Source organism: Mchenga conophoros, linkage group LG14 (genome assembly GCF_057382185.1).
Source record: "Mchenga conophoros isolate Kocher_MC1m ecotype Shallow Benthic linkage group LG14, M_conophoros_male_GT1.1, whole genome shotgun sequence".
In the NCBI taxonomy this organism is placed as follows: Eukaryota; Metazoa; Chordata; class Actinopteri; order Cichliformes; family Cichlidae; genus Mchenga; species Mchenga conophoros.
In genome coordinates, this window is record NC_140539.1 from 5,064,875 (window position 1) to 5,079,431 (window position 14,557).

Sequence of the window (14,557 nt, forward strand, 5' to 3'; positions counted from 1 at the left end):
GTGCACTTGGGTTCTGCAGCAGGACAATGATCCAAAACACACCAGGAAGTCCACCTCTGAATGGCTTAAAAAAACAAAATGAAGACTTTGGAGTGGCCTAGTCAAAGTGCTGACCTAAATCCAATCTGAGCGCCTTGAGGCGACTGTTGTTGTGATTTGGCGCTATATAAAACATTAAAAAAAAAAAAAAACAGAATTGAATCGATCAAGATTCTGTGGCATGACCTTAAAAAGCTCCAATGTGGTTGAATTACAACAATTCTGCAAAGATGAGTTGGCCAGAATTCAAAGACTCATTGCCAGTTATTTCAAACACTCTACTGCAGTCAACCAGGTATTAGGTTTAGGGGGCAATCCAAAAAAGAATCCAGCGATTCCAGTGGATTCCAGTGAAACACCATGATTATCAGCATAGTGTACAGTTTAAGCTAAATAGTATTCTACACAGCTCACTACAAAGTTGTGAAATTGGAATTAAAGTGCACTGATTGTACCACCAAAACAATTCAACGGACATGTTTATCACGATTGTTTTTCACCAGAAAAACATTTTTGTTCTATTGCAGTGTAAATGCTGTTAAAATGTTAAGTTACATAATTTCATGAATATATATAGTTTGCGTTGAAATGTCTTTATTTGAAATGTACATGTGTAAAGTGAGAGCTAGTGTCTCGTGAGAATACCCTTAACGAGAGCACACGAGACTTTTCATGGACTGCGAGGGAGCAGATGTCTCTCATGAAGCGATTTAAGCTAAAAGTTTACTAAAAGAAAGGGCAATACAAGGACTTAAGGACCTCTTTTCAGGACAAGCAGCCAACGAGGTATTTGTCATTTGAGAAATGTTTTTTATTTGTGTTTGGACTTAATATGTGTACTGTAAAGTTGCTAATTGTTTGTACTGTTCGCTCGTGACCAGTTCTCACGGCGTATTGGCGTAATGGCGTATCGGCGTACTGGTGATGGTGAAGCTGAGGAGAGAAGGCCCAAGTAATAAACGCCCGTTTCAAAGAACCGACCTGTGTCTGTGTTGTCGTGAAGAGAGCTACAGTGAGAACTCGCCTGCTCAACACGGGTAGGAGAGGACAGGATCGCCGCGGATGACGAAACGACGCGGATCCGGTGCATCACGTCAGATAAGCAGAGTGCATAACGCATATCGGCACAGCATTAACAAGCAACGGTGGTTAGACTGAGTTAAAGCGCTAATTTTCACGTTTAAGATCAGGAGAAGCTCTACCACAAAAGTGAAGTTAAGGTGGTGTGAGAAGTGGTTAAATGTGAAAATTGCAACTAAGGGACTCATCTGTTATTCTTGCTTGCTTAATGTAGAGATTAATCCAATGTGTTTGCATTTATAGTTGTTGTACATCACAAGGTTTATAGAACAAACAAGTAAATATTTAACAAGCTCACAGGTTATGAGTAATTTTGAGTTATACAAAATTTGCTGAGTTTAAAGGGCACCTTATGTGAATTTTAAAGAGGTACTATACTGATGTGAAAACTTGAAAACCTTTAGTAATGTAAATGATAAGGATTTAAGGTATTTCTAAGTACATTTACACTGTTATTGTATATTTGTGATAAGGTGATTTTTGTTGTTCTTGTCTGTTTGAAACTTAAGTTCAGTATTGAAGTCAACAGTGTGTTGGAAGACTCATACATACATTTATGAACCTTAATTCAAATTAAGTTTATTGCAACTTTCACTTACACATAGTCCAGAAGAAATCTAGTTGAAGTTTAATAGCTGCACAATCACACTGCTATAATCTCAACATGTCTAACATAAGCAGAGAGACCTGCCATAAAGATGCTGAACAATCCGCTCAAGCTGAAGCTACTGTCACTGAATCTGCAGCAGAACTAGAGGGGCTTCGAAGAAGTGAGAGGGCGCATACCCTAACAGAAAGGGGAAGAGCATACCAAGATGAGAGACTGAAGCACATTCAACGCAAATACAAAATCATCTATGAGAAGTGGAGGTGTCATGCACGAATAGGCAAAGAGTTATTAAGTGGTGATGCTTCTAAGGATGAGTTAACTGAGCTTATTGAGAACATCAAAAGCACCTGTTCTGATGTAAAGGTGGTTTATGAGGAGCTGCGTCAAGCGCAAACCCCTGAACCAGACCTGCGGCGCAGGGTTGATACATGCATGTCATTCTCAGAATTTATTATTCAAAGAGCAGAGAGACAGCTTAAAGGTCATGAAGCAGATAAAGATGAAGAGTCTTGGCCTGATGCTGGATCTGTTCTAGGCTCAACAGGTTCTGTTTCTAGACCACTGTCTCGTCAAGGATGTAGTTCTACCCACTCTAGCAGCCACTCTGTCAAAAGAATAGAGGCTGTAGCTGAAGCTGCTGCAACTCAGGAAGTCTTGGCAGTGTTGGAGGAGCAAGAAAGGGAAGAAACAGAACTTCAAATGTTAGAGGCTGAGAACCTAGCCAGACAGCAAGCAATCCAAGATAAACGTAGAAAATTTGCACGCCTAGAAGAAGTAAAGAAGCTAAATGCTGCTAGAGCTCGAGTGAGGGTCTATGATGAAGCTGAAGAAAACATAGAAGCAACTGATTTGTTGTATGGTAGTGAAGTACTGCCAGAGCTTAGAGTCGCTGACTCCACAGTACTTCCAGTCACAACCCATTCTCTCAATGCATCAAGTCCCCCATTTATTCCTCAATCCCTAGCAGTCACAAGTCAAGCTCCTTGTCCACAACAGCTACCTCAGTCTCCTCCAGCCTCAGTGTTGAGGCCTCAAGAGCAGAATAGCTTAGATCTGGTCAATGCACTAGTAGAAGCTATGAGTGCAAACCGGCTCCCAACACCAGAGCCTGGGGTGTTTACAGGAGATCCCTTGAAGTTCAAAGACTGGCAACTGTCCTTTGAAACATTAATAGAAAGGAAGAACATCCCAAAGAATGAAAAACTGTATTACCTAAGAAAGTACTTAGGTGGCACAGCAAAGAAGGCCGTGGAAGGATTTCTTCTATTGGGCACAGAAGCAGCATATGACTCAGCCTGGAAGCTTTTAGAGAAACGTTTCGGAGACCCATTCGTAATTGGGAAGTCACTCAGAGACAAGCTGCATGCATGGCCAAAGATAGCTCGCAAGCATCCTTAGAACCTAAGAGAATTTGCAGACTTTCTCAAGAGCTGTGAGGCTGCCATGTCTCATGTCAAGATGCTGGAGGTCTTGAATGACTGCGTTGAGAGTCAGAGGATTCTGCTGAAATTGCCAGATTGGTTGGTTTCCAGCTGGAATCGCAAAGTGATGGAAGTCAGACAAGTGAAAGCTGAGTACCCACCATTCAAGGTGTTTGTTGACTTCCTATCAAAGGAAGCAGATCTTGCTTGCGATCCAATTTCCTCAATACAAGCACTTAAGAGTGTTGAAAGCGAGAAACCAAGGCATCTACGAAGCCAAATAGTTCAAGCAAAGACTCTGACCACAACTACAACACAGAGCAGTATTACATCATGTGTTTTCTGCAAAAGGACAGGACACATCCTAGACAAATGTCGAAGTTTCACAGAAAAGACAGTTCAGGATCGTGTTAAGTTTGTACACACAGAGAAGCTTTGCTTTGGATGTTTGAAGACCGGTCATCACTCAAGAAAATGTGATAACAAAAGCACGTGTGAGAAATGCCAAAAGAGACACCCAACATGTTTGCATGACGATAAGTTCAAGGAACGTCAAAGGCCAATCCACCTAAATGCAAGTGAAATTTCAAAGGACAAGGCAGACACCACAGAAAGGACCGCAACAGCCACTTCCAACAGAGTTATTCAAGAGGGTCTAAGCACACGAACATCTTCTATCTTGCCAGTCTGGGTGTCATCTATTAAGCAGCCAGATCAAGAACTGCTAGTTTATGCACTCTTAGACACACAGAGTGATACCACCTTCATACTAGATGAAGTAGCTCAAGGCCTGAACACAAACAGAGAGAATGTCAGTCTGCGACTGTCCACAATGTCTGCCAAGTCGACAGTTATTCCATGTCAGAAAATGACAGGTCTACAAGTGAGAGGATACAACTCAGAGAAAAGGATTCCACTACCACCTGTTTTCACAAGAGAATTTATTCCAGTAAACAGGCTGCACATTCCTACCTCTGAAACAGCTCTAAAATGGCCACATCTAGAGCAACTGTCAGAAAAGATTCCACCACAGTTGGATTGCGAAGTAGGCCTTCTTATAGGCTACAACTGTCAACGAGCCCTCCTCCCAAGAGAGATCCTGTCTGGTGACGAAAATCATCCATATGCGCAGCGGACTGATCTGGGCTGGAGCATTGTTGGTTGCTCACATTCAGCAAGCGACAACAGCGATCCAATAGGATTCAGTCATAGAATCATAGTACGACAAGTGACACCAACTGTGCATCCATCAGTTCAGCTAAAGAAGGAAGTGCACTTTGCGTGCAGGACTCAAGTCAAAGAGATCAACCCACTTGACATAATTAAGACTTTTGAATCAGATTTCACAGATCACTCAACAGATGATAATCCAGTTTCTCAGGAGGACCTCCTCTTTCTGTCTAAAGTGAAAGCTGGAATAAGACAGAAGGAAGATGGCCACTATGAACTTCCGCTTTCTTTCAAGACAGACAAACCTAATCTTCCAGACAATAAACAGTGTGCAGTTCACAGGCTCAGCTCATTAGAGCGTCGACTGAGGAGAAATGAACAATATTACACGGACTATGTCAATTTCATGAATGAAATCATAAGTAGAAGAGATGCTGAGAAGGTGCCACAGTCTGAATTAGACAACCAGCCAGCATGGTACATACCGCACCATGGTGTCTACCATCCCCACAAGCCCGGGAAGATCCGTGTGGTTTTCGATTGTTCGGCACGCTACCAAGAAACCTCTCTAAATGACTATCTCTTGACAGGTCCAGACCTGACTAACACATTAGTTGGTGTGTTGTGTCGATTTAGAAAGGGTCCTATAGCCATAATGTGCGACATCGAAAAAATGTTTCACCAGTTCCACGTTGCAAGGGAACATCAAGATTATCTCAGGTTCCTCTGGTGGGATGGAGGTGATTTGGATTCTGAACCCTCAGTGTACAGGATGAAGGTACACCTCTTTGGGGCAGCTTCATCCCCCGGTTGCTCCAACTTTGGACTGAAATACCTAGCTTCACAAGGCCAAGGCAAGTTCAGCAAAGAAGCCATTAAGTTCATCCAAAGAAGCTTCTATGTAGATGATGGCCTGACAAGTGTAAGGTCGACTGCTGAAGCTATACGCCTGGTAAAGGAATCAAGAGCTCTGTGCAAAACAGGAAATCTACGGCTACATAAGTTTGTATCCAACGATGAGAGTGTGATTGCAACAATTCCACCACAAGAATGTGTTCAGACCAAAGATCTAAACATGGCTCTAGGAGAACTTCATATCGAGCGAGCACTTGGAGTTCAGTGGTGTGTTGAGGCGGATGAATTTCAGTTCAGGGTGGTGGTAAAAGAAAACCCACTGACAAGGAGAGGCGTTCTCTCAACTGTTGCCTCAGTCTATGATCCACTAGGTTTCGTGGCTCCATTCCTACTTATCGGCAAACAGATTCTTCAAACACTGTGTAGAGACAAGGTAAGCTGGGACGAACCTCTCCCCGAGCACATCCAGCCACAATGGGAGTCATGGCTCAAAGATCTGCCTCATTTGGCAGTTCTAAAGATTCCAAGAAGCTACCTTCCATCAAACTTTGGTGAAGTCTCACTATATGAGCTTCACAACTTTTCTGATGCAAGCTTCAAAGGGTATGGTGCATGCTCATACCTTAGAGCGGTGAGTGAAACAGGACAGATAAGTTGTTCACTTGTCTTGGGGAAAGCAAGAGTAGCCCCTACCAAACTAACAACCATCCCAAGGCTTGAGTTATCTTCAGCTGTGACCTCAGTCCGCATTGGTGATATCATTAGAGGCGAGCTGGAGATTGAAAATGTGCAAGAGTATTACTGGACTGACTCAAAGGTGGTCCTTGGCTATGTGAACAATGATGCTAAAAGGTTCCAAACATTCGTGGCCAACCGCATCCAGCGAATAAGATCTAGCACAAAACCTGAACAATGGCGACATGTCAACTCTGAAAACAACCCAGCTGATGGAGCCTCAAGAGGATTGACTGCAGTTCAAATGAAAGAATCTAGCTGGCTGAAAGGACCCAACTTCCTTTGGCAGCAAAATCTCCCACATGAAGTGGGAATGGTGGGAGAAGTTGAGGCTACTGATCCTGAACTTCGGAGAGCACATGTTCATGCAGTTAAAGCAAGAGAACAGAATCCAATGGTAAACCGTTTAACTAAATTTTCTGACTGGTCCAGAGTGGTGAGAGCCATTGCCAGGCTCAAGAGATTTGTCAGAGAGTTTAAGGGATTTCAGTCGAGAACTAATGAGTCGACTAATCTTGAAGAACGAAGAGAAGCAGAGATCTTCATCATCAAACTCGTACAAGAAGACGCTTTCGCTGAAGACATAAAGAAAATAAGAGGCAAGAAGGAACACACTTTGAGCAGGCACAACAGGCTACGCCAGCTGAATGCTTTCCTGGACGAAACCAATGTTCTTAGGGTGGGAGGACGGCTGTCTCAGTCAGCCTTACACCATGATGTAAAGCATCCTGCGATTCTTCCGAAAAAATCTCATGTGTCAGCTCTGCTGGTCAAACATCATCATGAGCTTATACACCATCAAGGAAGGGGCATGACCATGAACGAGTTGCGCGCAAGCGGAATATGGGTCCTAGGATGTGGAAGTGTGGTCTCCTCACACATTTACAAGTGTGTAAAATGTAGACGATACAGAAGAACAACTGAGGTTCAACAAATGGCAAATCTACCAGGAGAGAGAATTGAGACATCTCCCCCCTTTACTTATTGTGGGCTTGATTGTTTTGGCCCCTTTATTGTGAAGGAAGGAAGGAGAGAGTTGAAACGATACGGATTGTTATTCACCTGCCTATGTTCTAGAGCAGTTCACATAGAAACCCTTGACGATTTGACAACAGACGCATTCATGAATGCACTTCGATCATTCATAGCTATTCGAGGACCCGTGCGCCAGCTAAGATGTGATAGAGGCACAAACTTTGTTGGTGCTAGAAAGGAGCTTTCTGAATTACTTGAAGGAATGGATCAAGACCGTACAAGGGCGCTTGGTTGTGAATTTGTGCTGAATGTCCCATCAGCTAGTCATATGGGAGGAGTTTGGGAACGCCAGATTCGAACAATCCGAAGCATCCTGATAGCTATGCTCGACAAGTCCGCCAGCAGACTTGACACCACAACTCTAAGAACGTTTCTGTATGAAACAATGACCATAATCAACAGCAGGCCACTAAGTGTCGAGCATCTTCACGATCCTACTGGTCCGGAACCCCTCACTCCCAACCACATTCTAACCATGAAATCATCTGTAATTCTGCCACCCCCTGGACAATTCTGCAAAGAAGATCTCTATCTGCACAAAAGGTGGAGAAGAGTGCAGTTTTTGGCCAATGAATTTTGGCAACGATGGAAACGAGAATACCTGCTAAACCTCCAACAACGACAGAAATGGCAGAAGCTGTCACGAAACTTGCAACCAGATGACATTGTAATATTAAAGGATGACAGTGCACCAAGAAACCAGTGGAAGCTTGCAAGGGTTGTGGAAGCCCTGCCCAGCGCAGATGGCAAGGTGCGAAAGCTAAAGCTTCTGCTCAGTGACACTACTTTTGATAAGGGAAAACCAATCACTAAATCAGTTTTCCTTGAGAGGCCTGTTCACAAAGTAGTTACATTACTTGAGGCCACCTAAAACACACGTAAAGCTAAATGACCTACACTTAAATGTACACTCACACATCACTTCCTTATAATTTTCATTGAGGAAAATCTCTCATTTTAAGTCAATGAGTGATTTTGGTGGGAGTGTAAATACTGTTAAAATGTTAAGTTACATAATTTCATGAATATATATAGTTTGCGTTGAAATGTCTTTATTTGAAATGTACATGTGTAAGGTGAGAGCTAGTGTCTCGTGAGAATACCCTTAACGAGAGCACACGAGACTTTTCATGGACTGCGAGGGAGCCGATGTCTCTCATGAAGCGATTTAAGCTAAAAGTTTACTAAAAGAAAGGGCAATACAAGGACTTAAGGACCTCTTTTCAGGACAAGCAGCCAACGAGGTATTTGTCATTTGAGAAATGTTTTTTATTTGTGTTTGGACTTAATATGTGTACTGTAAAGTTGCTAATTGTTTGTACTGTTCGCTCGTGACCAGTTCTCACGGCGTATTGGCGTAATGGCGTATCGGCGTACTGGTGATGGTGAAGCTGAGGAGAGAAGGCCCAAGTAATAAACGCCCGTTTCAAAGAACCGACCTGTGTCTGTGTTGTCGTGAAGAGAGCTACATGCAGTGTATGCAGATCAATAACAAGTAGCTCAGAGAAAAATCAAAGCATTTGCTTTGAGAGAACGGTCAGGTATTTCTTTGCTGCTGGTGGCACTAAAAAGTTGGAAATCACTTCACTCAGTGAAAACAGATTTACTAAAAAAAAGTGGCAGACATTTTAAAATTGATGTGTTTTTGATATGTGCATATGTTCTTCGACTGTATGTAAAATGACTGTAATATCATTACACATAGGTTCTTGCTGTAGTGTGAAAACAAGCGTATATAATAATGTGGCAGAGATTTTTAAATTGAGACATCTGTTTGTGGTACCCATATTACTCTTGTTCCTGTAAAGTGAAAACAGCTGCATCTCGCCTCTGTCAGTGCGCCCCAGGGTGGCTGTGGCTACAATGTAGCTTGCCATCACCAGTGTGTGAATGTGTGTGTGAATGGGTGGATGACTGGATATGTAAAGCGCTTTGGGGTCCTTAGGGACTAGTAAAGCGCTATATAAATACAGGCCATTTACCATCTAATAAAGTTGTTGGATATTGTAAAATTAATGTGTTGTTAACCATACTGTATATTATTGTATGTTATTGCAAAGTTAGACACTTAGAAAGACAAAAATAAACACTCATAATAACTAGAATAATAAATCTGACAAATAATAATAATATCCAACCATAAAATAATAATAATAATAATTCTTGGATGCTATTGCATTGGCACACTAAATAATAATAATCAGAATAATAAATCAGACAAATAATATACAGTATTTCTTGATGCATGCTCAATCATCCAGATAAGGAGATTCCAAAAAATTAGGAAGGCTTGGTAAGGTTTATGCTGCACATCAACTTTTAAATGTCCGCCATTACTGATGAAAATCTCAAAATCTTAGAAGAACTGCAGCCACTTCCCACTCTCTCTGAATGGTACTCATAACCATTGATCAATGGTCATTCCTCAGTGATCAATAGCAGTTGACCAATGGCCTTTGATAGGTGGTTGCTGATCAATGGTCATGACAATTTGCATATTAATGATCAAGAAACTGGCCTGTCAGCCCATTGTTCGCCAGTGGTGCTAGTTTCATTCATCATGCAAATGTATGTTCATAAGGGTGGGGAAACCTGCAGTCAGCTGAGACTGAAGAAGTCACTTGGATGAATGACGAAACATTTCTCCCACTGAAAGTGCTACGTCCAGATGAACTGAATCAACTTTCGGAAATGCCTCAATACTGAGACTCTCCAACAATTGCACTTAGAACTGAATAAGCTTCTAGGATGAGAGGTGAAACGTCTTCAAGAATTACTTAGAGAAGTCCAGAACCTTTTTTCCCAAGCTCCTTAGACAATGCCTCAGTACTATTGTACTGGCACACTCAATAATAATAAAGATTGGGATGTCAATACTGTGAATGCTTTGGGACACTCAAATAAGCAGATACAAAATGGTTTTTACATTGCATGCTCAGGCACCAATCGTAGACAGAACTGACACAACAGGGTCCTATTTTTAAAAACCAAAAACCAATCTGTTTGAAGCAGATACTGTCTCAACTACTGTTGATAGGTGCATACTGGTATCCAGGAAACATCACACACTAACACCATACACAGGATGTGTGGTTAGTGGCTAATCTAGAAATAATTCATCCAACTTGCCAGCACACATTCTGACAGATACAATATATCTTTACAGAATAGCTCTGTCCTGACTAATTTGAAACCTCCACATTTCATTTTTGGCAAAGGAAATTTTAAATGCAAGGTTTGCTTGACAGCAATTTAAAATGAACCAAAGTCTCTAACAACAAATGCACTCTTATCTATTATTTTGTCAGTTTACTAAATTGAGAAATAAGTAAAGCCAAGTCCTACCTGCGGGCGACATAGTAGAACACTGGATTTCCAATCTTTGAGGTTCCTGCCTGGTAGAAAATGTTGAGGGTCTTTAAGGCTTTGAATTCCTCCTTCTCATGTACTTGATGCCTGTAGAACAAAAAGAAGCGCTGAAGATAGTAAATTAAGCAAATAAAGTTACAACCCAACTGGTAAAATAACAAACCAGTTTTATTTGTTGTTTCTCTATTGTCCCCTTGGCCCTTACTCAGAGGTTTATCAGACTTGTTATCTGACTTAGTGCTCAGTTCAAATAAAATAATTGTTGTGGATGATTTTGACAGCCTCAACACAGCATTTAATCTATTATTAGACTCAATTAGCTTCTCTCAAAATGTAAAAGAACCCACAACAACGTTAACCACACTCTCCATCTAGTTCTGAGATATGGCATGGAAACCGAACACTTAAAAGTATTCATTGAAAACCCTTCGATCATTTCCTAACAACAATAAAATTTACAATAATGGATCACACAGCAGTTGGGAATACTTTTAAATACAGCCGATAGCGCTGTAACTAAACTTAAGGGTATAATTCCTCCACTGTTATCTTCTTTAATGCCATTTGCTAACACAGTACAGAGCAGCTACCTTAACTCGGGTTTTATCCTGGATTCCAGCATGCTGTCTGCCTTAGTTTATGAACACCTTTATCCATGCTATCTGATGGGTCAAGATACCTCATCCTCCTGTTTTGATATTTTGTGCCTGAATCCTTATTTGGCATCCGCAGCATTGCCCTCGTTGGTGCATGCAGGAGTCGGGAATAAGAATCTGTTTTATTGTGCAGGTGGACGTCAACCTAACCCAAATGGCTTGTTTTTAAAGAAGTTTAGTGATTTATTATTCTCCACTATTAAGCCGTTTAGGATTGCTTACAGATGGAAATATTAACATTCACATAGATGATTAGCTCCTGTTTCCAAGTTGTCACCTTGGATAAATTAGATAAACACCATACGCCTCTTAAAGTGTTCTTGTGGAAAAGGTGAGCACTAGTGAAGGAAAATTCAGTTTGTATTCATCCCCTTCAGCAAAAGGATCTTTTCATCTTTTCTTTCAACAGTTCAGTTAGAGATGCACGGGCTGACTGTTTCTCACACTTGGTTACAAATAGAACAGGTAATCCTATGGCGTTATTTGACACCATTAATAATATTGTTACTTCTGCTCCACCTGCTGTCCCACTCTCCTCAGTATATACAGTCCTGATTAAAAGTTTAAGACCACTTGAAATAAAATAATATTTTGCATGGTTGGATCTTAACAAGGTTCCAAGTAGAGCTTCAATATGCAACAAGAAGAAATGGGAGTGAGACAAAACATTTTTTGGAGCATGCAATTTATCGAAAACAATGCTAAAATTGAAACAGGCTGTTTTATAACTGATTAAAAATTTAGGACCACATGCCTTTAAGAGGCAAACTCTATGCAAAAATGTGAATTCATTGTCATCTTCTGTCAGGTAGTCACGATGGCAAAGGCAAAAAAACGTTCCCTTTTGGACCGTGGTCGGGTTTTTGAACTGCATAAGCAGGGTCTCTCGCAGCGTGCCATTGCTGCTGAGGCGGGACGCAGTCAGACAGTCATTTGGAATTTCTTAAATGATCCTGATGGTTATAGGAACAAAAAGGTCAAGTGGAAGACCCAAGAAACCCTTACCAGCACTGAGCTGGAGGATCCAATTGGCTGTTTGTCAAGACACTGGACAATCCTCGACCCAAATTAAGGCCATTACTGGTGCCGACTGCAGCCTCATAATCATCAGACGGCATCTTAGACCGAATGGCTTCAAAAACATTAAAGATCTTAAATGGTCTTGTCTCATTAAATGCCAGAGACTGAAAGAGAGCACTAAACACTGAAAGGTGAAAGAAAGTTTTATCCTCTGATGTGAAAAAATTTAACCTTGATGGTCCTGGTGGTTTCCAACGTTACTGGCATGACAAGCAGATCCCACCTGAGATGTTTTCTGTGCACCACAGTGGAGGAGGCGCCATAATGGCCTGGGGTGCTTTTTCCTTCAGTGGAACAATGGAGCTTCAGGAGGTGCAGGGGGGGCGAATGGCCACTGGCTATGTCCAGATGTTGCAGAGAGCATCCCTCATGACTGAGGGCCCTCGTCTGTGTGGTAACAACTGGGATTTTCAACATGACAACGCTACAGTACACAATGCCTGCAGGACAAGGAACTTCTTGCAGGAGAATACCATCACTCTTTTGGACCATCCTGCGTGTTCCCCTGATCTAAATCCAATTGAGAACCTTTGGGGATGGATGGCAAGGGAAGTTTACAAAAATGGACAACAGTTCCAGACAGTAGACACCCTTCGTGTTCGCCGCTTGGAGAAATGTTCCTTTTTGATCGGCTGTAAAAAAGCCCGTTTCAGTTTAAGCATTGTTTTCAATAACTTGCATGTTCAAAAAAACGTTTTCTCACTCTCATTTCTTCTTGTTGGATGTTGGAGCTCTTCTTGGTTCCAACCATGCAAAATATGACTTTCTGGCATTTTTCAAGTGGTTTGAAACATTTGATTGGGACTGTGTATGTTCTGCTCGGCCTTAGTGGATCATTGCACTGTTGACTGTAGTATTTAATTACAGTGATTAGAGCATGCTATAGGAATGAAAGATACTGTGTTGCAGTGATTTGAATCATAACTATTTAATAGACTTCACCTTGTTCATTTAAATAGGGACCCCTCTTTAGGGCTGTTCGATATAACGATATATATCGGATGACGATATAAAAAATCTATCGTTTCATTTTATGCTATCGTTTGTTTCGTGGTGTCGCAAAATAAACTGTTTACGGCAATATTTTTTCATCGTTTTGATGGTCACTGTAGTGGCTATATTCATTTCTCTTTCTCTTATATTTAATATAGCCACACTACGGACGGACAAGCGCCTGTTTTTATGCGTTGTCGTAAACAAGCCGATGTCGTCAGCTTGTTTATTTTCCACATAAACCTTTCACAATAAAGCTCAAGATCCTGTTGAGACTTTTCAAAATAAACTGAATCACACGAAAGAGTATGAAGAGTATTTACGGATGAGAAGCAAAGAAGAGCCGTCAGGTGCTAAAAAATAGACCTTAGACTCAAACGTTAGAACAGGCTTTTCCCTGCAGCACGCCGTGTAATAAATACAACAAAAACGGCGGCCGTTACAACATGTGTCTAAACATGCATAATTTCATGCATCGGTTAAAATACTTGACTCCAGGTACACGACACCCAGCTGGAAACACTTCCCGCAAGTCGAGCTGCCCGAGATTCACAGAATTTACAGAAAATGTTAAATTTTTGTGATTTATATCGTTATCGGGACGATAGAGGTCTTATATCGGGACGATGAGATTTTGGTCATATCGCACAGCCCTACCCCTCTTCACACACTAAGGTTAATTATTAAGGTCCACAGGGTTCAGTGCTAGGACCAGTTCTGTTTACATTTACATGCTTCCCTTAGGCAACATCAATAGAAAGCATAGCATACCTTCTACCTACCTGCCCATGAAGCCAGACAGCACAGACTGATTGTCTTAAAGGCCTGGATAACCTCTAATTAATATTTTTTGTCTCTTTTTACATTTATGAAGAATATCCTTTGCTCTTAGACTGCCAGCTTACTTGAAGTTATAAGGGTATTAAAAGCAGAAAGGGGGGGGGAAGAGCCTTCACCTTTCAGGACCCTCTTCTGTGGATCTAGCTCTCAGTTTGGATTTGGGAGACAGACACCCCCTCTACGTTTTAGATTTGGTTCAAAACTTTCTTTTTTGACAGCAAATAGACAGGGCTTAATCAGGTCGCCCTGAATCCTCCTTTACTTGCGTTGCAAAAGGCCTAGGCTGCTAGGGCTTTCCATGATGCACTGAGATAAAAGTTGAAATTGAATACAATGAAAGCTTCCTATAAAGTGTTAATGCATCTAAAACTAAAGATGGACAGACTTACAACCCATAAATGGGAAAAAAGTGCTTATTGAGTCAGAACCATTATGTTGACAAGCTGTTATCAATCTTACCTGGTCATAAACTCCTCAAACTTGGAGCTGGTCAGATTGAGACTAGACCAGTGAGTGTCAGCCACAGGTTTGTGTTCCGGCGGTCCTAGGTAAGCCAGCAAGGTGGCCATCTTGTCAAAAGGTCGCCTACCTACAGCCTTGTGGTCCCTAAAATAAAATTGTGACTCATGATTTAATGATCAAAAATAAAAATGTAATGATTAAAAATAAAAATA

The 14,557-nt window shown here is 41.5% G+C and overlaps 2 protein-coding genes across 5 annotated transcripts in view; one reads left to right on the forward strand and one right to left on the reverse strand.

Moving 5' to 3' along the window:
* Positions 1-14,557, reverse strand: part of nf1a (neurofibromin 1a) — a 140,492-nt gene that overhangs the window by 47,357 nt on the left and 78,578 nt on the right. For all 4 annotated transcript variants that reach the window (XM_085244845.1, XM_085244844.1, XM_085244846.1 and 1 more), the window contains 2 exons: positions 14,343-14,489; positions 10,291-10,401 (listed from right to left, as the gene is read on the reverse strand). In XM_085244845.1, the coding sequence (XP_085100971.1) occupies positions 10,291-10,401; positions 14,343-14,489 (258 nt within the window). The remainder of the gene's footprint in view (positions 1-10,290; positions 10,402-14,342; positions 14,490-14,557) is intronic.
* Positions 1,784-3,127, forward strand: LOC146559124 (uncharacterized). The gene has a single exon (XM_085245136.1). It carries the CDS (start codon positions 1,784-1,786, stop codon positions 3,125-3,127), a length of 1,344 nt encoding a protein of 447 aa, XP_085101262.1.